The following is a 26850-nucleotide window of genomic DNA, read 5'->3' as shown; positions in this document are numbered from 1 at the left end:
TACAAAGAACCTAATTAAATAACTGAAAGATAAAACAAAAACAAAAACAAAAAAAAACATATAATCTATGCTTATGTCTAGCTGTTGTTGTTGTTGTTCAACATTATATTTGCAAAAATCATCCATGCTGTCGTATCTAGCAATAGTTCACTCATTCTCATTGTTGATGATATTCTCTTTTATGAATAGAATAGAATTTATCTATCCATTTGACTACTGATGAACACTTGGGTAGTTTCCAATTTTAGACTGATACGAATAGTTGCTCCCATGAATATTTTTATAAACATATATACACATTTCTGAGGTATACCTGGGAATAGAAGTGCTGGATTGTAAGTATGCACTGTTGAGCTTTAATAGATTCTGCCAGTTTTACAAAATGGTTGAAATAATTGGCACTCCCGCCATAGTTATGACAGTTCCACTTGCTCCATCTTCTTGAATTTAAACATTTAAATGTTTTCTTCTAACCTCGCAGAGCACAGAATCTTACCTATGCATTTTTGAGATGTTGCTACTTAAAACTAGAGAGGTGGGAATGTGGCCACCTCAGCATAGAGTTCCCAGTCCATGTCATCTCTGAATGTCCACCAGGCTGGGTGCTGCTTAGGGACGTTGGTGGCAAGTCCTATGAGAGAAAGGTCTTGGCCAAGTCCCAGCCAAGCCCAGCAGTCAGCTCTGGGGCTTCCACTCTTTCTCATGGAGAGGATGATCACTCCACATCTCCCCAACCCCACCAGGCAGAAGAAGGGGTTGATCAAGTGCTCCTGGCCTCCAGCCCAGCTAGGGCTGCCAGAGTAAGGTGGGGCTAGCTGTGCACAGGTGGAAGGTCCTGGAGTAGGCAGAGGAGAGGGAAATGAGGGGGCTGTCCGACAGCTAGAAAGCAGATTCAATGTAGGTGGGAGTGGGGGAAGCCGGGGTACAAATGACTGTGTTTCCAAGACATATGCAAATCAGACATACTCAGAACTAGATTTTTAATTGAAAAATTAATTCATTTATATGGGGGGGGGACTTTTTTTCCAACTACCGCAAAAGGTCATCTAATGAAAAAATAAAGTCTCTTTTATTAATCGTCCTTAGATTCACAGTCCTCCTGGCTCCTTTGCTGAAGGAAGGCATAATCCTTCCAGAAGCAGAAGCAGCCTGTGCCCACGCAAGCAAAGACACAGGCATCTTTGATAAGTTATTCGACTTCTCTGGGTGTCTATTCCATTTTGTACTTCTATAACAGATTGGATAATTTGTAAAGGAGCAGAAATTTATTGGCTCACAGTTCTGGAGGATGGGAAGTCCAAGATCAAGGTGCCAGCACATGGTGAGAGCTTTTGTGCCGCATCATCACATGGTGTAAGGTGGAGAGCAGAGGAACCCTGCATCCTCACATGGTAGAAGAGCAGAAGAAAAACAACCCACACTGGCAAGCTCTTTTTATATCAGCATTAATCCATTCTTGAAGGTGGAGCCCTCATGACCTAAACACGTCCCATGATGCACCACCTCCCTACGCTGTCATATTGGGGATTAACTTTCCAACACACGAGTTTTGGAGGAGACAAAAACATTCAAACCATAGCACTGGGCTTCAGTGTCCTCATCCTTAGAATGATGAGGATGGACACAGTGTTTCCTAAACTTCCTTGTTGATAAGAATCACTTGGGGGGGGCTTGTCCTAAACTACACTCCCTGGGATTCTGATTTAGTGGGACTGCAGTGGGATTCGGGAATTTGTATTATTGGAGGAATCTCTAGGTGATTCTTATTATCAGAAAAGTTGGGGCAATGCCGGTTTTAGAGAGTCTCTAACATCTAAAATTTTTCAAGTACCTAGAATATTCTGTCCTTTAGAAATCCTAACATGATATTACTTGGTAGAGATCTGAATGAGTTTCTAAGTAATAAAGAAGAAAACTGCTTTCATGGCAGCACATTAAAACTGTGGAAAACATCATCTCCCTCAGAAGAAGGACCAGGCAAAAAAAAAAAAACCAAACCCATCATCTGGGCTCTTTGTCAATAACACTGATGACTGTTGGCCCCTCTCTTTGGTCTTGCTTTTCTGTGCATGGAAGCCTGTAATGATAATTGAGTTTCCTCTGATGAAATGGACTCAAAGAGAGGGAAATCTTTTCTGGGCAATTCAGTGAAGAGCAGAGAGCCTGGCTCAGTGTGGAGGGAAATGTATGAGACTTCTGTAAAAATCAGGAAGTGCCTGGATATGGCTATGGACAACACAAGGCAGACTAAAGCCTTCCCCAAATAAGGGGTATGACAGGGCTTTAGCCTAAATCACAGCTTGGGTGGATAACATGACCCAGGAAAAGATCTAGAACTCGAGGCTAGAGATGCAGCCCCCTCAAAAAGGACTTCTTACAGCTGAAGAATCTCTCAAGTGGTGCAAACTAGATGCATTAGTTTCCCTACATGGACTGTGCCCTCTGTAGGGCCCTGCCTGACATGGGGCGGGGTTGTCTGTGTGCATGCTTGTATTTTCACTTAGTTTTTGTGTTGTTGGAGGAAGAGGGGATGAAGAACCTGAAGAATCAGCCTATATTTTTTCTAGTATTCCTGACATTTAAAAGGGAATAAGGGCACCTAATGTAGGTTTATTTTGCAAAGTTGGGGAGTTGTTGTTATTCACACTAATCATCAATAATAAATCTATATGACAAAATGAAACTGGCTTTGGGCTGAAAGTCAAGAGATGTCTAAATGTGGCATTGTCACTAAGAAACTATGTGATCTTGAGCAAGTCACATCTTTAGACCTGTTTCCTTATGTATATGATAAAAGGGTGTATTAGCTGGTACCTTATTTCACTGATTCTAAGGTGCACTTTTTTCCACATTTTAATATTTCTGAACTTGGAATGCATCTTATAATCAATGGTAGCAGAGTTTTCTTCTTCACTGTTTTTACAATCTATAGCATATTAGATTCAATTAAACCCCATACCTAGCTCTAGGAGTAGCTGCATGTCTTACATTTGTACATTAATCTAATACTCTGCATTCTTTTATTTACATTCTAAATACTCATTCATTCATTTTTAGAGGATCCCAGCTGGTGGTTTTCAATTCTGGCTTCTGAGAGAAGAAGTCACTTGAGCTAAGTCTTTTTTTTTTTTTTTTTTTTTTGAGATAGGGTCTCACTCTGTCACCCAAGCTGGGGTGCAGTGTCATCATCATAGCTCACTGCAACCTCAAACTCATGGGCTTAAGCAATCCTCCTGCCTCAGCCTCCCGAGTAACTAGGACTACAGGTGTGCACCACCATGCCTAGCTAATTTTTCTATTTTTTTTTTTTATGTAGATACAGGGTCTTGCTCTTGCTCAGGCTGGTCTTGAACTCAAGCAACCCTCCCACCTCAACCTCCCAAAGTGCTAGGATTACAGGCGTGAGCCACGGTGCCCCGCCATTTGAGCTGACTCTTATAAACGAAGTTATCACTCACCGGGTAGGCAGAAGGGAAAGAACATAACAGGAAAAGGGGGAAATATATGGAAAAGCACAAAGGTGTGAAATAAAAAGACACATTCAGAAAACATTGAGTATTTTGTATGGCTGGAGGACAGAGTACACATAGGTGGGTGGCAAGTGAGGCTTAAGAAAGACCCAGGAACCAGATCGCCCAGGGTGTTGAGTACCATCCTAAGAAGCTTGGATTTCATCCTCAGGACTAAATGTGCTGATGGTTTGTAAACAAAGGGATGATGTAGCTGGATTCATGTTTGAAGTTGAGGAAAATCACTCTGGTGGCATGGTAGATTGTGGTTTAAAAGGGTGTGGCGGGAAGGAAGACGAATTACGAGGTTGTTGACATATCCAAATGAGAAATGATGAGGGCTTGAGCTGACAACCTGGGAGGGAAATAGAGGAGAAAAGATGAGGCTGAAAGATATGTACAGAATGTTGACCAAAAAGACGCAGGATATAAGGGACAGGGAGGGATCAAGGACCATTCCCAGGTTTCTGGACTAGCCGCCTAAACGAATAACAGTGCTGTAACTAAAGCTGGAAGCTTATGGAAAGAAATGAGTTTGGAAAGCAAAGACGAGTTCCGTTTCGCTCATGTTGATTTTGATGTGCCCGAGAGAAATATTCAATTGAAGATGTTCATAAAATAAGTGAAAAATGGGTCTAGGTCTCAAATAAGTTTGACTCTTATAATATCTTTAGGTTAGAGACATCTATTTATTTGCTCCTCCAAATCTACTCTTTACTGTTCTCCACCCTTCTCCATGTCCTGGGAGGCTGAGCTGTATGGATCACAGAGTCGTCTTACTAAGGTTGGCCAATTTAGAGCCCTGGCAGACCGGAGAAGGGAAAGAGAGGGAGCTCTGGATATTTGTGCGTTCCCATCTCCCTCTTTTCCAGGTCAACAGCCCCTGTATGGTGGTCTTTTCCACGCAGCACTCTTTCTCAGGGTTCCTGGACCTAGTCCTTTCCTTGATCCTTTAGGTTAAATTACCCAATTTGAATGTGCTCTCTGTTTTCTGTTGCGTCCTCACTGTATAATGTACCACGAGAGGCCAACGAAGAAGAAATGGAAAAATAGAACTGGATTGCACCCATATTTGGGTGCAATAAACTATCACAAGCAGGTGACCCAGAATCCCATGGTACCTTGCACTCTTTTCCTCCAGCCATCCTTATAGCCTCACGAGGAGTTTCCTATGACCAGTTAATAAAAGAGGCGAACATGGAAGAATCCAGGGCCTGAATCATTGATCAATCTGCAGAGTATGCCAGTATGAGCTGAAATTGGATAACTGCTGCCCTACTGCCACATGCAGCAGGGCCTTGAAATAATAGTGGTAAAGGGCAGATTTGGGGAGTACACTTTATTATCTATTTCATGTGTAAATAAAAATAGACTGAGTATGGATATATACTTATAAATGGGGACTGGCTGATAGTTTGGCCAGCTGATCAGGGACTGGGAAAAAACAAAGATAGAAAATTGTTAGGGGATGGCCAGGCGAGGTGGCTCATACCTGTAATCCTAGCACTCTTGGAGGCCAAGGTGGGAAGATTGCTTGAACCCAGGAATTTGAGGTTGCTGTGAGCTAGACTGATGCCACAGCACTCTAGCCCAGGCAACAAAACAAGACTCTGTTTCAAAAAAAAAAAAAAAGTTGTGAGAGGGTAGGGGCAAAAACCTACCTAATGGGAACTATGAACACTATTTGAGTGACAGGAACACTTTTAGCCAGGACTCAAGCATTACAAAAGTGATCCATGTAACCTCAAACATTTGTGTCCCCTTAATATTTTGAAATAAAAAAAAAATTATGACCTGAAGGAGTGGGGGAGAGGTACATGGATGTGCCTTTCTGAATGGTCACAGAATATAAAGATATTCATGCCCCATGTATCTTAGGCCCCCAAACCTAAGAATATGTCATCTTACATGGGAAAAGGAACTTTGCAGATATGATTAAGTTAATGACTTTGAGATGGGGAGATTATCCCGGAGAGCCCAATGTAATCATAAGGATCCTTATAAGAAGACAGGAGTGTCAGAGTCAGAGAGAGATCTGAAGATGCTATGCTGCTAGCTTCGCAGATGGAGAGAGGGTCCACAAGCCAAGGAATGTAGGCAACCTTTAGAAGATAGGAAAAGCAAGGAAATGCATCCTCCTCTAGAGCCTCCAGAAAGAATGCAGTCCTGCTGACAATTTGGTTTTAGCCCAATGAGACTTCTAACCTGCACAATTGTAAGATAATAAATATGCATATTTTTAAGCCAAGAATTCTGGGACAATTTGTTACAGCAGCAATAGGAAACTAATAAACCATGTAAATGCCCACCAGAGAGTGTTCCCAGTGGAGGAGACACTCCATCAATCGCGTGGGCAAGATGACCCATTTCATGGATGTCAGTCAGCCTCTTTCTCCAGCCACTCTTGTGCTAGCTTGATGGACCTGTATACAAAATGTGTATTCAGTTATTTAATCTTCATATCAAATTTATGAGGTTAGTACTATTGTTATATATCCTATTTTGTAAGTGGGGAGACTAGGACACAAGGAGATAAATTAACCAAAGTCATATTGTCAGTAAGTAGTGGAGCCAGGATTTGAACTTAGGTTCTGACTCTACTACTGTATTGTCCAGTATGGTAGCCACTAAGCTACATGAGTATTTAAATTGAAATTAAATAAAATTAAAAATTTAGTTTCTGTCATACTAGCCCCATTTCAAGTACTTAACAGCCACATGTGGCTAATGGTGACCATACTGCACAGTACAGATAGAGAACATTTCCAACTTTAAGGACAGTTCTGTTGACAGTGTTGCTCTAGAGTGTGGGTTCTAAACCAATATGCCTTTCACCAGTGCTCATTAACCCTTTGCACTCGGATGTGGAGTGTGGATAATATCAAGTGGATAATGAGAAAAAAGCAAGCGAGTGCAAAGGGTTAATATCATATTAAGCCTTAAATCAGGTTACAGTGTGGCTGAGACTCTTCTCCAAGCCCCTAGTTAGCTATTCCTGTGGCTGCCTTGAGTCCTGCAGGTTCTTCAGATTCCCAGGAATGTGTTATTGATACAAAGAAACCCTTATAACACTGGTATTGGGTGTTGAGACTTGGCAGCAAATAACATGTACTAAAATGTCCAGGGAACCAGAAGGACTAAAATAGGTTGGAATTTGCTTATGTGCCTAGTACCATGTCAGGTGGTAGTTGGGGGAGGGTGGAGGAAGATATCAAAAACATATATCAGAAAACTATTGCCCTCAAGAAATGGACACAAGTCCAATTTCATTCATCCCACCAATATTCATTAAGTGCCCATTATGTTTTAGGCATGGTCCTAGGTAGTAGAAATTTAGAGGCAGATAAAACAGACACGGTTCCCCATCCTGTGGAGTTTATTTTCTTTCCTAAAGAGAAGAGAGATATTGAGCAAGAAATGACAAGTCTGATGAGTGTTAAGAAAGGTGAAGTATTGGATGCCTTGAAATGAAATAATTAGAGAGCCAATAATATAAGTGCTCTAGGGGTTTATAAATAAGAAATAGTCACATGCATTAAAATTGGAAACATAAAGATGACTTGAGTGACCCATCAGTAATAGGACATGTTCTTACTTTAGGCAAGTGGGAATCCTTGCAAAGTTTTCAGCAGGGCAGTGACATGTTGTTCAGATGTGCGTCAGGGAGGCAGTATGTCATAGAGTTTAGGCATTCTGGAGACAGGTAGGCCTAGTTTAAATCCTGCCCCTGCCACTTATTACCTTTGTGAACTCAGTTTTATCATCTCTGAATGTGATGATCATAATAGTACCTACCTTATAAGTTTTTATAAATTATAAATGAGATAATTCTTTGTAATGTACACTATTGTTATTATTATTACTACTATTTTTAAAAATCTTAGATCCTTTGATAATTGTGTAGGGATGGTTTGGGTGGATTAGATCCTTAGGAAGAGAGCACAATTAGTAGTTTGTTGAAGTAGACTTGAACAAGAGATGAACTGGGGCTGTGGTTGTAGAGAGGAAGAGATATACCACCAATTCTACTCCTAGAGATATACTCAGGATAATTGAAAACACATGTCCACACAACAACTTGTACATCAACATTCATAGTAATATTATTCATAATAGCCAAATAATGGAAACAGCCCAAATATCCATCAACTTATGAATGACTAAACAAAATGTGCTATATCCAATGGACAAGGAAACTTGAACACATTATGCTACGTGAAAGAAGCCAGATACAATCCACGTATCATATGATTCCATTTATATGTCCAAAATAGACAAATCCCTAGAGACAGAAAGTAGTTTTGTGGTTGTTGAGGGTTTAGGGGAGGTGGAAATGGGGACTGACTGCTAACGGGTATAGGATTTATGACTGTGATGATGAAAATGACTGGCCCTGCGAGTTGAGATGAGGGGCCAGAGCAAGTGTGGAAGGGGTTTTAGATTCCTGCCAGCACCGTGAGATTCCTGCCTGGAGCAGTGTCCAGGTGTCCAGGGTGTGGCCCAGACAGATCTTGGGAACCAGCCTAGAATTTCCCCAAAATCTCTGGGGACTGGCAAACCCCTGGTGTGCGTTTCTTTTTTGTGGAGGGGGGTAGATGCCACACCCTCAGACCATGGAACCTTGGGCCATACAAGGCGGATGTGCAGATGCCTCAAGGCTGTTCACAGCAATTGCCCCAGACTCTCTCCTTGCTCCTTCCCGATCCCATTCTAAATCCATCTGCTCCTGTGGTTTGCCTCCACTCTTCATTTATATTCTTGCTCCTGCCAGATGAACTTGAACTACATGGCTTTAGCATCAGCTCTCCCTCAAGGACCCAGTTCAAACCCACCCTACGAGTTCATTCTACTATTTGAATTCCTCCAAGGGGAAAGGGGAAAGAAAGGAAGGCAGATAGGCTTACTTCCTGGTGTTTCACTGCCACACTCCAGCAGCTGGAGTCCTGAACAAGGTCAGATCTTTACCTCGAACTATGAGTACTGTCCTACCTCACTTGGCCCTTAGGAGTCAGTCCAACGGCTGGGCCAGCTCCCTTGTCTGATTCTGTTGCCCACCACATGCTATCCCCTCCCACCACCACCTGCCTGTGTCGGTAAGGTCTCAGAATGCGTGGAGTCTCAGCCTGAGTCATGACCAGAGCTGAAACCTCATTTCCCTTCCTTTATTTATTAGCTCCAAATGGAATGACTGTAATTATCTGTCCTAGGAGAGGATCATGGGCTCCACATGAGCTTCCTGACTTCCTTGCTTTCCTTGGGGGCTCCCAAGTACAATGAGACAACAGCAGTTTGTCCCCAGCCTTCCTATGACTGTCCATGCTGCCACCTCGTCTATCCAGGTATCTCCCATTTTATGCCCTTGTGAGCCTAATCTTCCCCTTCCCCTACAAAAAACATGGCCATCTTTTAGCCCATTTTCCAATTGTGATAAGAATGGGTAGTGGTTAGAATAATAGCACACACTTAAATTGTGCTTGCAAAGAGTCAGTCACTGACCTAAAAGAATTACATCTAGGAGGTCTTTAACCTGACCAACAACCCCTGATGCAGATACTACTTTTGCATCTTTATTTACAGAGGAGGAAAAAATGAGGCACAGAGAGATTGTGGCAGAGAGTGACAGAGCTGGGATTTGAAGGTAGATGGGTCCACCTTCAGAGACCTTGCTGTTATTCACCTCACTATACTCCTCTTGGTATAGAGTAGCTATATGATATACTTTCTGGCTAACTAATCTATATTTTAACAAGGCCTTTCAGGATACCAGGCCTTGACTCAAAGATGTGACTGAACGTAACGGTATATTTTTGGTGAGTTTAGAAGCTGGCTTTCTCAGGCTAGCTCCATCTTGTGGCTAGTTGACTGCCAAGGAACACTGCCTCTCTTGCCTTCAGATCCTAACTGAGGTTCATAATTATGACCCTGCAGGACTACAGGTTCTTGAACTGCCTTTTGAATCATCAAAGAAAGAGTAAACTGCACAGCCTGGTTCATTCATTCTATAAATACTTACTGGGTGCCTACCACAGGCACCCAATAATGGCACTCTACCCTCATGAAGCTTATAGTTTGATGGGAGAAATATATATTAATCAAATAATCACACAATATGAGTAAGATTACAGCTGTGACAATGGCAACTAAGGAGAGACACCTGGTGCTCTGAGCGCATAATAAGGGTCTGACCCATCAAGGAGGTCAGGGAAGGCTGGGGAGGGGTTGACTGAGTTGAGTTCTCCAAGCATGAGGGTTAACCAGGTAAAGAGAAGAAGGAAGACTTTCTAGGCAGGGAGACTATGCAAAGTCCTGTGGTGGGAAGGAACATGGAAAATAGGAGGCCCAAGTGGCTGGAATGACAAAAATAAGGAAGAAGCTGCTGAAAAGGTAGGTAGGCTAGACCATGCAGTCTCGTAGGTCATGTGGAAGGATTTTGCTTTATCTCGAAAGAGGTGGGAAGCACAGAAAGGTTTGATCAGACTTGCTTTTGAACCATTTCTGGACATGATGGATAACAAATACATATTGTAATTGGCTGCTTCCAGCCAAGTCTCTCATCTTCTGGTTGTTGGCCAGTGGCTTGTGGACTGCCATGTTGCCTAGACTGGGTACTCTTCTAAGACACAGCCACCTTTTTGGTTGTAGGTGAGTGCCTGCACAATGCATTCATTTACTAGAAGGTTGATGTACAAAAGATTAACCATCATTCAGCCTAGTTTTTTTTTTTTTTTTTACATAAAAAAGCTAGGTATTGTTTTACATAAATGCTACCTCATTTAACCCCTACCAAAGTCCCGTGAAGGATATGTTATTCCTATTATTTAGGCTCAGAAAGGTTATATAACATGTTCAGGTTATTCCACTACTAAATGCCCAGGAAAAAAACCCAAGTCCTCTTGATTCAAAGTTCCCACCAAAACTCCTTCCTTATATAAGCCCAAGCCAGGGGCAAGTAGAAGCTCTTCCTATAGGCTGCATATTTGAGGATAACGCTGTTATAAACAATTTTCGCTACTGCCACAACTCCTATGACCCCTAAGAACAGTCACCAAAGAAAAGAGGTATATCTTCCTCTTTCTAGCTCATTCATTGAGGTGTGCCACCACCATGCCATCTTCCAAAAGTCTGCCAAGCAACCAAGCATAAAATTGGCCTACACAGAGTCTTTTAGGCAGGTGATCAACACCTGTCTTTTGTTCTCCAGTTTTATTCAAATAGCCTACTGACTAATACATTCATCAAAGCAGTTACAGTCAGTGTCATGAGGCTTGATTGCTCAATGAAGTTCAAGGCAAATTACCTTTAAAATACAGTTCTAATATCTTATGTGTAGGAGATATTTTTTCCTGGCAACACGCTTGGAGCACAAATAACTTTTGCTTGGAGAAACATCAGTATTCTCAAAAACAATGACATCGATTTTTCTCAAATGTTCTCCATTTTCTCCTTTTGAAATGAGTAAGAGGACAAATCCAACAGGTTCTGAGAACCTGTACTTTTGTAGGAGGTGTGGGGGAGCAGGGTTGACAAAAATAAGAATTGAGGCATTGTTTCTGTTCTGGCTTAAGAAGGTGGGAGAAAACCCTGAATTTCACCGGTGGGCTCTGATTCACCCTTTGCATTTCTTTTTACTGCTCATATCTAACGTTGAGGAGAAATGAGTAGCAGGAGGCCGAGGGGGAAGGTGAGAAAAAGGTGAAATGGAACACTTATGTATTGATGAAAGGCAGGAAAGAGGTAAAGTGAGAAAAAATAGCCCATCAGAAGAGGAACTGTAATCCCAGCACTTTGGAAGGCGGAAGCGGGAGGATGGGACCAGGAGTTCCAGGCTGCAGTCAGCTATGATTACGCCACTGCACTCCAGCCTGGGCGACAGAGCGAGACACCGTCACTTAAAAAGAAAAAGAAAAAGGAAGAGGGATTGCAAGAGGAAAGAGAATGGTCGAAAGTGAACTGATAAAGTAAAAGGGAAAAAGTGAGAAAGCAGAGGAAAGTATGAAATGCTTGTACGGAGGAGAGTATTGTTCTGTCTTTACCAGAAAGATCTGGCACCTTTACCAAGCACTTTTCTGATCTGATTTCCGTCTAACTCAGCTCCAGACAGACCGACCTTATTGCTCTTGAACATTCCTGCGTTTGAACCCTTCCACTTGCTACCCTTCCCCCGGTATCTACCGAGCTTCAAGGCTCCACTCAAATGGTCGTCCTAACCACGCTCCACATAAAGTAGCACTTCCCGTATTTTCTTTATCCTGCTTTATTCTTGAAGCTCCAATTACCACCCACTGGACTTTCTATGTTTTGGCTGTAGTCGACACTTGCCCCCTACTAAAATATTGTAAATTCCATGTAAACAAGGGCTTTGTTTTGTTCCCTGCTCCATCCTCAGTACACACAACGATGTCTGACACCTTGTGAGGGCTCAATATACCGCTGAATGACTCAAAGAGTGGGTGCAGGTGGGGGAGAGGGTATGGCAAAAGGTGTGTTCAGGAGGGGTGTTGGGGTGTGTCTTCAGTCCAACAGAAAAGCACACTTTGCATTCTTTTTCTTTCTCTCCTCCCCTTCTCTCCTTCTGCCTCCTTCAGAGGCTGGGGAAAAGCAGCGGGAATGCGGGAAATAAGGCAAAATCCTAATTAGTCCAGCTCAAATTCTGATGCAAAATGAACAGGTGAGGAGGACATAAAGGTAGCAAACAAATGCATACACAAAAGTGGAGGAAACAACTGAAAAGTAAAGAGGAAAAAGGAGAACAGACGTCACTCTGTCCGGTCACGCTGCCGGGTTCCCCTACGGCCAGGCGAGGCGCTCCTCGCATGCACCCCTGTCGCTGCGCTGTGCTAGCGGTCCCTACCCCTTGGGAAAAAGCCAGACCCACCCTTCCAGGCTGGCGTCCGGGTACCCACACCCGCACCCTCACCCGCACCGCCCAGGCCCCAGCATGCGCCCGCTTGAGCTGCGAAGGCGGCGGGGACTACAGCTCCCAGGGTGCCGAGCGCGCGCGCGCCTGCGCAGTGCGGTCAGAGGCGGCGGTCTGTTCTCCGCTGAGGAGGAGCGGGGCAGAGGAGGGAGGCAGCGGGTGAGAGTTCAGAGTTCAGCAGCAGCAGCCCGAGCCCATGATTCCCATATGCCCTGTAGTTTCTTTCACCTATGGTGAGTCTAATGTGGCCCGCGGGGCCTCTGCCTGGCCCCTTCCCCGGCCCGGGGCAGCGGGCAGGCGCGGGGGTTGGGGCTGGCTCCGGGGAGGAGGCGGCGGCCGCCACCGGGGCGTGCGAGTGAGTGAGGGAGTGCGAGGCGGGAGGGGGAGGCGGCGCGGCCGCGGCCCGGGCCCTGCCAGGGCTGCTTCTCACGGCGCCTCTCTCTCTCTCTCCCCTCCTGCCCTCCCTCGGCGTCCCGGCCCCTCCACGTCTCTCCTCCCGCCATGGGACCTGACTCTCCGTGCCCGCCGCAGTGCCCAGCCGGCTGGGGGAAGATGCCAAAATGGCGACCGGCAACTACTTTGGATTCACCCACAGCGGGGCGGCGGCGGCGGCGGCTGCGGCCCAGTATAGGTAACGGCTCCCCGCTCTCTCCCCTCTCTTCCTCTGCTCGCCCCTCGGCCGGGATCCCGCCGTCGCGACGCCCCCTGCGGCCGCCCCCGCGCCAGCCCCCTCCCGGCGGCCGCGGTCGCCTTTCCGCTACAGGCCCGGCCCCAAGGCCTCTCCCGCCCCGCCCGAAGCGGCCCCCCGTGGGGGCGGGGAGGTAGAGACGGCCTCAGTTTAGGGACGCCGAGGGCCGCGGGGGCCTTTGGCGGCCCCAGAGCTAAAATGGCCTCCCGCGGCTGCGGAGCGCAGCGGCCTCTGCCGCCCCGCTGGCCCCCAGTCCCCGCTTCCGCCCGTCCACCTCCCACCTCTGCCTTCCTCCCGCTTGGGGGATGGAGAGGGTGGGCGAAGCGACCTCGCGGGGAGTGCCAAGTCGCAGCCCACCGGCCACTTCTGCGACGTCTCTTTTCGTCTTCTCCTGGCGCTCCAGCCCCCTAAGCCCAGATAACGTGTCTTGTCTCGGGTACCCTTTCCTCTGTCTTGTCGCTTTCCCTGGTCCTCCGCTGTGAGTCCTACAAACTAACTGCGGATGTCACTGCGTTCATCGGGTTCCTTTAGTTTTCCCTACAAGGAGAGATGTTAACATACCAACCACCTGTGAATTGTGTAGTTGCTAGACTGGAAAAGATGTGCGAAGTTTCTAGTGTTGATAAATGAGTGCACAGCCTTGTTTTAGCTATTGAGTTTAGGCTCCAGGTAGGCCAGTAATTCTCCTTGGGCTCTCTCCTCTCCTAGGAAAAGAAAATGCATGTGAGATTGTACTGAGTCATTGTAATGCACTGTGTGAAGTCTGTCTTAAGGGAAGCTCTCATTTCTGAAGTGTCTGTGTAGTTCATTATACATCTTACCAAAGAAAAACATATACGCATGCACAAAAATACCTGGGTTTTTAAAATTATCGTTACTTTTGAGTCAGCCTGAGACAAGCCATAAGCACACAGAGTCCTGAGTGATGTGCTTTTAGTATCTATATTAGATATCTATATTAGGTACGTTAGCTATTGGAAAAAAACCCAGGTGGGTTTTTTCATCTGATTTACTTCAGGAGGCAGATTGTGTAATGGAAAGTGCATCATTGGGAGCCGGAATACCTGAGTTTAGTCTGTTTTTGCTTTTTGTTTTATGATGTTAGGGACATCATATATTGGGTTTTCATTTTCCTCATCTGTAAAATGAGATACTGGATTAATTAACTTTTTGGCCTGAGAATTGTAATTCTGAGAGGCAAAGTTACTATATTTCATGGAATCCTAAGATACAATTTATTGTAAGAGGTACCATCATTTTATGTACTACTAAAAAAATTGTTGCCAATTAAAATAAGACAATGCTTGAGTCCTCAATTGATTTTTAAGAGATGTCAAAATGTATAGATGTGCATTATATTGATGAAATTGGCATTTTACTAATTGTTGAATGCCTTAAACTTACTAGACATTTTACAAGTCTTTTTTCTTGAGGCCTACATTTCCAGATAAAAGGACTGAGGAGACAAATTGTTAAAGCAAAATCTTAGGGCTTTTCAAATGTTCACAGATCCTTTGCTTACAATTTGTGATAATTAGACAACTAACAAAGTTCCAGCTACTCTGCTAAACCTAGGGCTATTAATTTTTGCAAAGGGAGAGAAAAAAATCAAACCATTTTCCTTTTCTGGGAAAGGAGGTAGATAATCAGCATCTGTGCCATAAATCTGCTAGTAAGTACTATGTGTTCTAGAAAAGGGTGTAATTAATCGTTAAAATTTTTGCTTGTTTTATAAAGTATTTTTCTGTTTTCTTAGTATGGGTTGAGTGATAGATTTGTTTGATTATTAACTGTTTGTTTACTGAAAAATGGGTTTGTCCTTTGTGGGATTTTTGAAGTATTTTTTCTAAATGCAGACCTACAGATAGAAATGAATGAGGGAAATACCAATTTAAAGGTACTTGATTTTTGATAAAATATTTACATGTATGTATTTTATCCCAGTACAGGAAACTGTTACAGAATTTCTGTACCTAATATTTTTTCTGCGTTGAATCTGAAAGTTTCAATAAACTAACAACAATCTAACTTATGAAATTAGAGAAAAAACTAGTCTTTTGCCATTACTCATTTATGCATATATTACCAAAACTAATTAAAGTGCTCTGTCCTTATATATAAACAGAACACGAAAATTGTTTGCATTTAATGGCAAGATAATCAGGCCCAATAATGCTACAGCTTTGGCTTGAGGAAGATGAATAAATAAGATTAATAACAAAAGCACATGCAAAAAATTCAGTGATGATACTAATTTTTCTTCCTGTCTGGAAATAATTATAATGGAATTTTTAGAGGTGGAAGACCAAAGGCCTACTTTGCTAATTTTTTTTCTAATTTTAAAGATCTCAAACTCAGGGAAATTCTAAGCACAGTTGACCCTTGAACACTTACATGTATTTTTTTCCCCCCAACCAAATGTGGATAGAAAATACATTATTGGTGGAATGCAAAACCCAGGTATATGGAGGGCCAACTTTTTGTGCAGGCGATTTCCATTCAGCCTACTTGGAGGCTTGGCTATATAGATTTTTGTACATATGGGGATCCTGGAACCAATCTTCTGCATACACAACTATATTTACATGTGGATGATGTGATTGAAAATTGCTAAACTTGTCGATAAGTACAGATAACTGCAAGTAAATATCATACATTTGAATTTAATTCTGGTTCTTAGTTTTTCTGGTTATAGGTATGTAAGGTATTCAATTAAATTTATTTAGACTTAGCTTTGGCTCATTAATATTTGAGATTCATAATGGCCAGTAAAGATGCTTTTTAAGAGATATTATAAATATCTCTAATAAAGAGATTTTATAAATATCTCTAATAAAGATATTTTATAAAGTTCTAATAACATCAGATTTAGTTTTTCATTTGTAATAATGCATATTAAACATTTTTGTGGTAAGCATTTAGTCCTTGTGCTGTAAGTTCTGTGAGTTACTGAATGTTTTTCTTCCAGTTTTGTGTGCGGGTATTTGTTTTTTTGGTTTTTGTTTAAAGGCAAGTAAGTCAGTCCATTATGCCATATACCACTCTTGAAAACACATCTTTTTATTTTCTGACTTTCTGTGGACTTTTCTCCCTCTGGGGTAAACAAATTTTTTTTTAAGTATTCGTTCGTATATATTTACATGCATATGTTTCTGTTAGAATGTTAAACTTGTGGGTGCACAGGACAAAGCAGATCTCAGGCATGGTGAAAATGCAGGGATGACTTTATGGCAGAAAGGGAACTTGGTTGGGTAGGTAACCTACTTCAGTAGAGTACATTTTTGTGTGAGAAGATATACGAATTTAGACAATGTTTTATAATCAGTAACGAACTATTTTGACAGTTGTAAGGACTTGAGGGGAGCAAAAAATTGGAGGAAAAACAATTCTCAATGGAGAAACTTTTTCCAATGTTTTTTTCCCCACTCCTTCATTGACAGTGATACAGAAGTTCTTATAGAAGTTCTTCAGTTTTCGAAGAGGATTTGTGGCATGTACATTAATAAGTATAAGTAATTTTAAAAATTATTTTTTAAAATCCGATTTTATTCTACAATAGGGCATAACCATTTCTTTGAGAGTTTCATTATATTTTTTCTTCGAAATCTTTGCAGCCATCTGTGAATTTTAAATAGCCAGCTTCCCTCATTCTTCAGAAAAATCTTGAATTTATCAGTAAGTGGATTTTGACTGTTGCTGGACATTTAAATTAAGTATTTCCTAGTCAAAAGAAAGCATCTTGTCTAATGATTTTAGGATATCTTAGATATCTGATATCTTAGATATCTGCTCATAAAGTATAAGAATCTCTTCACATCATTAAGAAAACTTGGGTAGGCTAATAGGCTGATTAACCAATGAGTTTTCTTTTTCTTTTTCTTTTTTTTTTTTACTTATTTGAATGTAGTGTTAAGCATATTGTGTCTTGAAGGAAAGAATAAAAGTAACCCTAGTAAGGTAGAAAAGGATTAATTACTAGCTGAGAAGGTGAAAAAACCAGGTGAACAGGTTTTGAAACAAACCTAGGTAATGGAAATGTACTGGCTTATAAAAAAGTTTTTTTTACCACAACAGCTGATCATATTGAATCTTAAGATGCATATTGCATGAACGAGTATGAAATAATGAACATTTTCTTTCCAAAAGGATTGTTGCTATTATATTGATATTTCCTACATATATTATTAATAGCTATTAGTATTAATAGAGCAAAGCGAGTCAAAATGTCCCTGTATAAAATGTTTAAGGTATGCTCAAGTATGTTTTTATAACCTGTCTTATAGTGTACTATAGTAAAAAAGGCATAAATTTAGAGCTAGATAGATTTGGAATTTGAATCCCAGCTGCATCCCTTCAGTCACTTGGGTAAGTCACTTAACCTCTCTGAGACTCAGTTTTCTCACCTAACTTGCCTTAAGGTGAAGATTAAATATAAAACTTCCTAGCCTAGGGCCTGATTTTCAGCAGGCATTCCTACCAATGCTGTTCCTATAGAAATTTGAATAATAAGAGTTTTGAGAAAACTTCTTGGTTGATATCTATCATATACTTAACATAGAGAGTTTCATAACCTCACAGTAAAATGTTTTAAAAGTAAGTGTTTGAGTATTTGGTGGTCCTCACTATCAATTTAAATTTAATAGAGAAAGAGAAAAAGGTTTTCTTATTTGCAAGCAGCATAATACAATTGTTTGACAAAAGAGTTTAAATTTTCTGGATCTAGGATCAGGCAAAAATCAGTAGCATTCTTATTTCAGTAATATTGAATTTGATTAAATTTCAAATCCTATTTATATATAGCCACCAAACCTATTAAGTAGGAATAAAACTAATGAGATATGTAAAACACTTTAAGGATAAAATATAATAGGATAAAAAAATCCTAAGACAAATATGGGCTGTGTTCATAAGTGAAAAAATCAATGCCATCGTATATACAACCACAACGAGTAAGATGTGCAACATTTGGGGGATGGACATGCTTGAAGCTCTTATTTGAGGGGGGTGGGGGGCATGAGCAATATAAGTAACCTTAACACTTGTACCCCCATAATACACTAAAATAAAAAATAAATAAATAAAAAGGACTTGTAATATCAAATACCAAACTTTGTTAATAGAAAAAGATGGTATTGGTACAGAGATAGACTGATTGATCATTTGGATTAAAATAGAGATCCCAGAGGTAGACCTATACTTATATGGTCAGTTAGATTAGAATGTATAGTTGTTAAATAGAGATATTTGGTGGGGGGAGGCAAATCAGAAGTATGCCATCAGGTTAATCAGAGCATAGCCTTTGGGATTGTAAATGTAGTAATTGACAAAGTATATTAGAATTACTTAGATGCATCTTTACTGATTAAAGGTGAGGAGTACAACTACTGTACTTGTCCATAAATTGTCCTTAATGCCACTCTGTCAGTATATAGGATTAGAGTCATTGTTCTGAGTATGGCATTTCTTAGCATTTCTTGAAAGCCATGTGCAGTACAGCTTTTAATTCATGCTTAAAGAGATCAAATAAATGAAATAAACGTTGAACTTTTTTGTTTTATTATTAGTCTTGTTGTATACTCTGTATATTAAAGTGCATTTGTAGGCTGGGCGCGGTGGCTCACGCCTGTAATTCTAGCTCTCTGGGAGGCCGAGGCGGTCGGGTTGCTCGAGGTCGGGAGTTCGAAACCAGCCTGAGCAAGAGCGAGACCCCGTCTCTACTATAAAATAGAAAGAAACTAATTGGCCAACTAATATATATAGAAAAAAATTAGCCGGGCATGGTGGCTCATGCCTGTAGTCCCAGCTACTTGGGAGGCTGAGACAGAAGGATCGCTTGAGCCCAGGAGTTTGAGGTTGCTGTGAGCTAGGTTGATGCCACGGCACTCACTCTAGCCTAGGCAACAAAGCGAGACTCTGTCTCAAAAAATAAATAAATAAATAAAGTGCATTTGTAGAGAGTAATTTCATTTATTTACCATTTTGATGAGCATCCACAATATGCATAGTCCCTGCTTCCGAGGAGTAGGCACTTTGGAGATATGAGGATAGGGACAGATACCAATGCCATGGTAACAATCATAACTGAGTTTTAAATAGTTTTAACAAATGCCAAAGTGGAAAAGTGGAGGATTGTGACTGTGGAGTTTGAGATAAACTTCATGGTCTTTCATTCTGAAAATCAAGGGAAACTCATTTTAGACAGAGGAAGTACATTGAGTTGAGACAGGAATGTGTGACTTGCATGATATGATTGACCTGGCTTTGCTCTCAAGTCAAACTACCTGAGCTGAATCCGATTTTTTCTACTACCTGCCATGTGACCTTGGGCAAACAGTCTCTTGATAATGTAGTTTCTATTTCCATAAATAAATTGGAGATAATATTATCATCACCTCATAGCATTGAAGTTTTAACACATTAACTGCCATATGAGTTGTATTTAACTCACACTAGTTTTGAGCCTGGGGCCTCATGAAGCAAAACTTGGGCACAACCCTGCAGTTGGTTCATGAAAATCTTACTTGTTAATGTTCTTATTGTTATAATTAAAATATTGAGGCCGGGCGCTGTGGCTCACGCCTGTAATCCTAGCTCTTGGGAGGCCGAGGCGGGCGGATTGCTCAAGGTCAGGAGTTCAAAACCAGCCTGAGCAAGAGCGAGACCCCGTCTCTACTATAAATAGAAAGAAATCAATTGGCCAACTGATATATATATATAAAAAAAAAAAAATTAGCCGGGCATGGTGGCACATGCCTGTAGTCCCAGCTACCAGGGAGGCTGAGGCAGAAGGATCGCTCGAGCCCAGGAGTTTGAGGTTGCTGTGAGCTAGGCTGACGCCACGGCACTCACTCTAGCCTGGGCAACAAAGCGAGACTCTGTCTCAAAAAAAAAAAAAAAAAAAAAAATATTGACAATTTAATTTTAAAAATGTGGATTGAGTGAATAGAAGTCAATAACAAATTTTTCATTAAATTGGGATCATTTTGTGTTTGAAGTTTTTGTTCTGTTTTTATAATAAAACACTGGTCCCAAGGGAAAACATTTTTTTCTAGTGTGGCAATGTGTTAAAAACATTTTTGATTAAAGTATAATGTGTATAAAAAGAAAACTGCACATATAATACAAGGATAGCTTGATGAAATGTCATAAACTGAGCACACCTGTATAACCTGCACTCAAATTTTGATAAAATGAAAAACCAGAACATTATTAGCATCCCAAGAGGCCCCTACATTCTCCATTGTATTATTTTGAGGATTCAATATTATTTGTGAAGTGCTCAGAACAGTCTCTGGCATATATTCTATATCCATATCAGTGTTAGTCATTATTCAGTAGGCATTTGGAAATAGAGCTCAGAAAAGGGATAAGTTTGTAGTATAAATGTGGATGTTAACCATATGGTGGTAATCTACCATTATAGCTGTGAATATGGATGAAACCAGAGAAAGTACGGTGCCTGGCATATATCAAGCATTTACTAGACATGTTTTGAATGTATTATAAATAGAGAAAGAATAGAGCCTGGTTACAAACTTGGCGAACATCTGTGCTTAAGATAGTGCCAGAGAAAGAAAGAGAGCGGACAGAGAGGCAGAAGAACGTAGTGTCTTAAAACCAAAAGATGATGAAGACCATAGCTTTAGAGAGGTTGGATTAGGGATTTAACATAGCTGTCAAATTATTGGTGTAATTTTAATGAGTAGCAATTATAGGAAAACTAGAATCTGATAATATGGAGTTGTAGAAAGATGAGCATAAAATTTTACTTAAAATAAGTTTGTAGTCTAGTGTTCACAGAAATATTAATACTTAAGGGTCCTAGAGGTAACATGGGCTTAAAAGGATTAGGAAGCAATGTGGTTGAAGAGAAATCAAATGAAAGTAAATTTTTGAAATAATATTTTATTTCTGGAAAAAGCTATAGTATAAAATGAATTAAGTATATAGTCAGCATTAAATGGGCAAAGAATATCTTTGAAAATAAATTTGAAAAAATATGACACTTTTTGCTAGGAAAAACAATAAGAAAGCTGTTTAAACAATAACCAGGTGGAAGAGAGCAAAGACTGCTATGATTTATGAAGGTGGCTTTGTAGCTTCTGTTCACTCCCCCCAATCCTGCCCATCCCCAGATCATTTTTTTACTAAGCATAATAGTCTTTATAAAATGTAAATTTATTTATTTATTTATTTTGAGATAGAGTCTCACTTTGTTGCCCAGGCTAAAAAAGCAAGTGCTGTGGTGTCAGCCTAGCTCACAGCAACCTCAATCTCCTGGGCTCAAGTGATCCTACTGCCTCAGCCTCCCAAGTAGCTGGGACTACAGGCATGCACCACCATGCCCGGCTAATTTTTTCTATATATATATTTTAGTTGCTCAATTAGTTTCTTTCTATTTTTTAGTAGAGGCCGGGCCTCGCTCAGGCTGGTTTCGAACTCCTGACCTTGAGCAATCCGCCCGCCTCGGCCTCCCAAAGTGCTAGGATTACAGGCGTGAGCCACCGCGCGGTGCCCACCTCGGCCTCCCAGAGTGCTAGGTAAAATGTAAATTTAATAACAGTCTTCTGCTTAAGTTGCTGACAGAATATCAGGTTATCCTAGCTTTATATTTAGAGGTCTCTAATCCTTTATCCATATTTCTGAAGTTCAGACACTTCTGAAAATACCCATAGTAAGTTTGTAAAAAACTTGACAGCAAAAACTGGACAGAAGGCTAGTTTTTTAATTTCCATCTGACTTAGTGTAAATATTCCTACCTTTCCCTGAAAAAATGTTAATGTTGTTTGAGAAATAATGAAGGATTTGTTTTGCTTTTGTGTTTTTTTGTTTTGAGACAGGGTGTAACTCTGTTGCACTGGTTAGAATGCAGCCCTGTCAGAGTAGCTCACTGTAACTTCAAATTTCTGGGCTCCAGTGATTCTCCTGCCTGCCTGTCTCAGCCTCCTGAGTGGCAGGGACTACAGGTGTGCGCCACCATGCTCCACTAATTTTTTTGTTTTTTTTTTATAGAGACAGTCTTTTGCTATGCTGCCCAGTTTCAAGGCTGATCTTGAAACTCCTGGCCTCAAGCAATTCTTCTTCTGCTGCAGCCTCCGAAAGTGAGGCCTTGTTCTTTTTTTTGAATATAGAAAATTCTAGAGAGCACTGTGGGTGGTTTTTTGGTTTTGTTTTGAGACAGGGTCTTTGTTGCATAGGCGAGAGTGCGATGACATCATCATAGCTCACTGCAACCTCCCACTCCTGGGCTCAAGCGATCCTCCTGCCCCAGCCTCCTGAGTAGCCAAGACTATAGGCACATGCTACCACTTGCCTAATTTTTCTCATTTTTTGTAGAGATGAGGTCTTGCTGAGTTGTCCATGCTGGGAGCGCTGTGTTTTAAGTCACTTACAGTATCTGTCACCCTTTATTGTACCCATAGTTTGTGAGTTTCTTTTTTGAGCAGTTCTAACTATTTACAAATAGAAAGATTCACGTTTCGTGACTTCTTTTCTTTTCTTACCAGAGAATTTCTATTCTATTTCTTAGAATAGAAGTCTATTTCTTAGACTTATCTTAGACTATTTATATTTCTCAGACTAATTTTTCTTTTCTTTCCAAAAAACAAAGAAACCATTTCCTTTAATTTTCAAAATGGAATAAAATTTATCTTACCTTGCAAGATTTTACATTTTGGGATCTTAAACATTTTGCTATTTTATTATCCTAGAAATTATTTCCGTTTATCATTTATTCCCAACTTTGCCAGAGAAGAGTAATATAATTAGAAAATGAAAGAATGTTGGGATCACCTAGAAGGGTAGTACAATAACTAAATGATATTGCATTGCCCAAGTATTGCATCTTCTTTGAAGAAAATATAAAAGAGACACTATAGTTGGCTTTTAGTTTTCCCTTAACACAGTTGAGAATTCAGAACTGTTCATTCTCTGTCCATACTGGCAAAGAGAAGAAAGTGGACACATGAAGGTGCTTCACAATTATTAAATCCGAAGATGAATGCAAAAAAACCAGCACTGCTCTAGACTAATGGTGAATTGATTGTATGAGCAAAATCTTCAGATTAAGAATCTTCAGATGACAGTGTCCTAGGTGAATTTTTCAAACTCAAGAATCAATAAGTGAACAATATACTTCTAAGGATTAAAAAGGAAATATAACAGCCTCATCCAGTTATTCATTCACCAGAAAGGACTTCATTATGTAATGTTCTGGAACAAGAACGACGACATCCCATTTTGCTAAAAGGATAAATGGCAGATTTCTTTCATCTTTTGTGATGTTCATGCACCAAAATTTACTCGATGGTGGTTCATTAGTGGGCAAATGCTGAAGGCAGATATTGTATACAAAGGTGCAATTGGAAAGAAATAAGTGGTGTAGAAATGAAGAGTTATTGGATTAATTATTCTAAATCCAAAATTGAAATGTTTTGCAATTATGGAGCAAAAAAGATAGCCATCTTTAACAAAATATGAACCGTCAAACATTTCAAAAATTTATTTAAGCATTGCATTTTACCTACAGATGCAGGATGGAAGGACCAGAGGTACTGATGAACTAGAACCCATTAGAGATATATTTCAAATCTGGAATCATCACTTGTGAGATGGCCATGTTCCAAGTTTCTGCATGAAAAGTTGATGAGCTGTTGTGTTCAGAGAACATGGTCCAAATACCTTAGAAATCAGAGCAATATGGAATAAAAACTTGGGTTTACTATACTTTAATTCTTATTTAAATGTTTCTAATAGTTCTTTTTATATCCTGTATTCTTACGTAAATTAATTATTAAATGACCCCCAAAATTTAAAAGGTCCAGTGGATCCATATGGTAAATGGTATTGGCTGTTTTTCCTGTTAAGAGTTAAAGATCACAAGAAAATTAACAGTTTTCATATGACATTTAACACCATATGACACCTCCTTCCCCTGTGCTATACTGGTCTAGTGAATTGGTAGAAATTGTAGGATAAGCTATTTTATTCTAGTTTTTAAGAAGAAATGAACCCAAATTTAAATTTCTTTTAAAATTCTATGGTAATATGGTTATTGTTTTAATAAGCCTTATAAAGGTAGTGGGAGCATTACTTACAAAATCCAAGTATAAGGAATAAAGTTGGTTTGTCTTAGGGGTGATTCTCTGAGGAAGTTGGATTTTGTATCTTTTTCAACATTATAAAATATTAAACCTGATTTTAAACCTAATTGAACATTAAGCCTCAGTAATTTTGTAGACATATAAAATGCCACAGTTTGACCAAAGAAAGTCAAACAGTGTTGAGCTTTAAATTGGACTAATGGAAAGGTCAGATTGTGTTTTGTGTGTCATGAAAAAGAAAGAAAAAAATATTTTGCAAAGTTACTTTGCCGTTTTATCCAAAATTGAAACAAATGTGGGCTCATCCACAGTATGTTTTCCAGGAAACAAAAAGCACATCTAATAAGGTGAATGACAGAAGTGTTCTACATTTTCTTGATTGAGATTTTTCCCACCTCATTCCCTTTGTAAGGGGAGAAATTAAATATTCTGTTTCTATCCTATATTGGTTCTTCTAGAAATGTAACATGAATATTTCACTTAGTTTAAAGTTAATCATTAACTTTACTCTCCTAAATAATAGAAGGACTTAAAATGTTTTAACCTTGATCAATTCCATGTTAATTTTTGCACTGTTGTACAATATTAGATTTTTAACACCACAACCATTGTTGGACACAGCTAATTGTTTTATGTAGTCAATGATTATTTAAATTTACCTTCATATTTACCACTCTTTTTGCTCAACATTAATTCATTCTGAGATCATTTTCATTCCTCCTAAAATAAATCTTTCAGAATTTCCTTTAGTTTAGGTCTACTAATAGGATTTTTTTTTTTTTTTTTTTTTTTTTGCTGCTTCAGGCTTATTGAAATATTATAGTATAGCAGAAAGATTCCACGTGGCGTTTTGGAATTCATCCCAACTGTAGGCTGAGTGACCTGCAGATTGGAGAGACTGCCAGTCCAAAAGCTAAAGCATTTCCTTAGTGTGAGGATCTATTAATACTTCAATGATCTCCTGATCCAGGACTGAGACCTCAGAGATACAGTTATCTCTTTTTTCTCTCTTCTCCTCCTCCTCCTGCAGTTTGATGGAGGTACCTCTCAATGGGCCTCTCGCAATTCACTTTATCAGATGTGTGACATAGCCTGCTGTCTTGTGGAGCTTCTTGCTGGGAATAATGGCAATCTCTTTGCATGCACATTTATTCGTGTGAAAGTCATTGCCCAGGCACCGGTAGTACTTGTCAGTGATGACCTGGGCCAGGCCACCGCCTTCACTGTTTTTGGTGCAAACTCGGCCAGTGTTGGCAGGTCCTTGGTGAAAGAGCAGGGTGTTTTTTTTTTTTAATCTCAAAATATCTTCAACCCTTTGCACTTGGATGTCGAGCGTGACTCCACACGGTTAGCAAAAATTATAGAGATTAAAATTACTCTTTGAATGTATCAATAATTTGAAATATAAAAAAATCCAAATAAGTTTGTATGAAAAGAAACTCCAGTTTTTTATTCTATTGCCATGCTTTATAAAATCTGGGGTATTTATAAAATTAAATCCCGAGTAGAATAAAGGACTTGAGAAAAAAGCAAGTGAGTGCAAAGGGTTACTTCTCCCTCATTCTTGAGTACTCATCACTTTCTGTAGGTAATTTTTTTCTACTGGCTGTTTATAAGAGTTTGTCTTGGTGTTTACAGTTTCATTTAGATGGATCTTACTGTGAATTCCTTTTTATTTACTCCTGGGAATTTGTTGGACATTCTGAATCTGAGGATTGTTACCTTTAATTTTAGGGAATCTCTGACATTCTTTTTAGATGTTTCTTTCCTATTTTTTTCCTCCATTTGTAATTCCAATTAGATGTAAGTTAACACTTTTTCTTTCTTCCAGGTCTTTTATCTTTTTCAGTATTTTTCATCTTTTTTTTCTCTGTGTCCATTCTCCGTAATTTTTACAGATATTTTCTAGTTTGCTAATTTTATGCCAATATGTAATAACCTATCTTAATTTCTGATGTAATTTTGATACACTATATTTAATTTTTGGAAGTTCTGTTTGGTTATTGTAAAAATTTCATTTGGTTTTTTTGACCTACCTTTTGTTCTTCAGTCTTAGTTTTTATAGTCTCTTTTACTTTTTAAAATGTGCTTATATTTGGTATCCAAAAACTTTAATGCCTGTAGCCTTTTCAAAAAAAATTTTGTATTCTGCAGACTCTTGATCATAATAGCTGATTTCCTTAGAGTTTTGTCATGATTTTTTTTATTGCGATTTCCTGTTAGTTGGATCATCTGCAACACTTAGAGAGGAGTATGTGTTCTGTAGTACCTGGAATTACTGCCAGCCTAGAGTTACACAGGTTGAGTATCCCTAATCCAGAAATCCAAAATGCTCCAAAATCCAAAACTTTTTGAGCACCATGACACTCAAAGGAAATGCTCCTTGGAGCATTTCAGATTTTGGATTAGCATACTCAGCCACTAAGTATAATGCAAATATTCCAAAATCCAAAATACTGCTGGTTACAAGCATTTCAGATAAGGGATACTCAATCTCTATTAAACTAATGTCTTATTTGGAGTTTGCCTGGTCGGGTAGTATGAATTCCAAAACTTTTCAAACCTAGGGGCTATCTTGCAGCAAGAATTGTCAGGGGAGATGTTTCTCCTCTTTACCCAGAGACAAGGCTGAGA

The 26850-nt window shown here is 40.0% G+C and overlaps 1 protein-coding gene across 2 annotated transcripts in view; it reads left to right on the top strand.

The window, feature by feature from the left end:
* Positions 1-12513: 12513 nt before the first annotated feature.
* ZFR (zinc finger RNA binding protein) overlaps positions 12514-26850 on the top strand; it is an 81942-nt gene continuing 67605 nt past the window's right edge. For both annotated transcript variants that reach the window (XR_002224921.2, XM_012738447.3), the window contains exons 1-2: positions 12514-12659; positions 12958-13057. Coding sequence is in view for 1 of the 2 variants with exons in the window: in XM_012738447.3 (XP_012593901.2) it covers positions 12623-12659; positions 12958-13057 (137 nt within the window). In the remaining variant the exon portion in view is untranslated. The remainder of the gene's footprint in view (positions 12660-12957; positions 13058-26850) is intronic.

The sequence above is a fragment of the Microcebus murinus genome, chromosome 11, assembly GCF_040939455.1.
Source record: "Microcebus murinus isolate Inina chromosome 11, M.murinus_Inina_mat1.0, whole genome shotgun sequence".
In the NCBI taxonomy this organism is placed as follows: domain Eukaryota; kingdom Metazoa; phylum Chordata; class Mammalia; order Primates; family Cheirogaleidae; genus Microcebus; species Microcebus murinus.
Note: the sequence above shows the minus strand (reverse complement) of the source record. Positions and strands in the feature narration are given on the sequence as shown.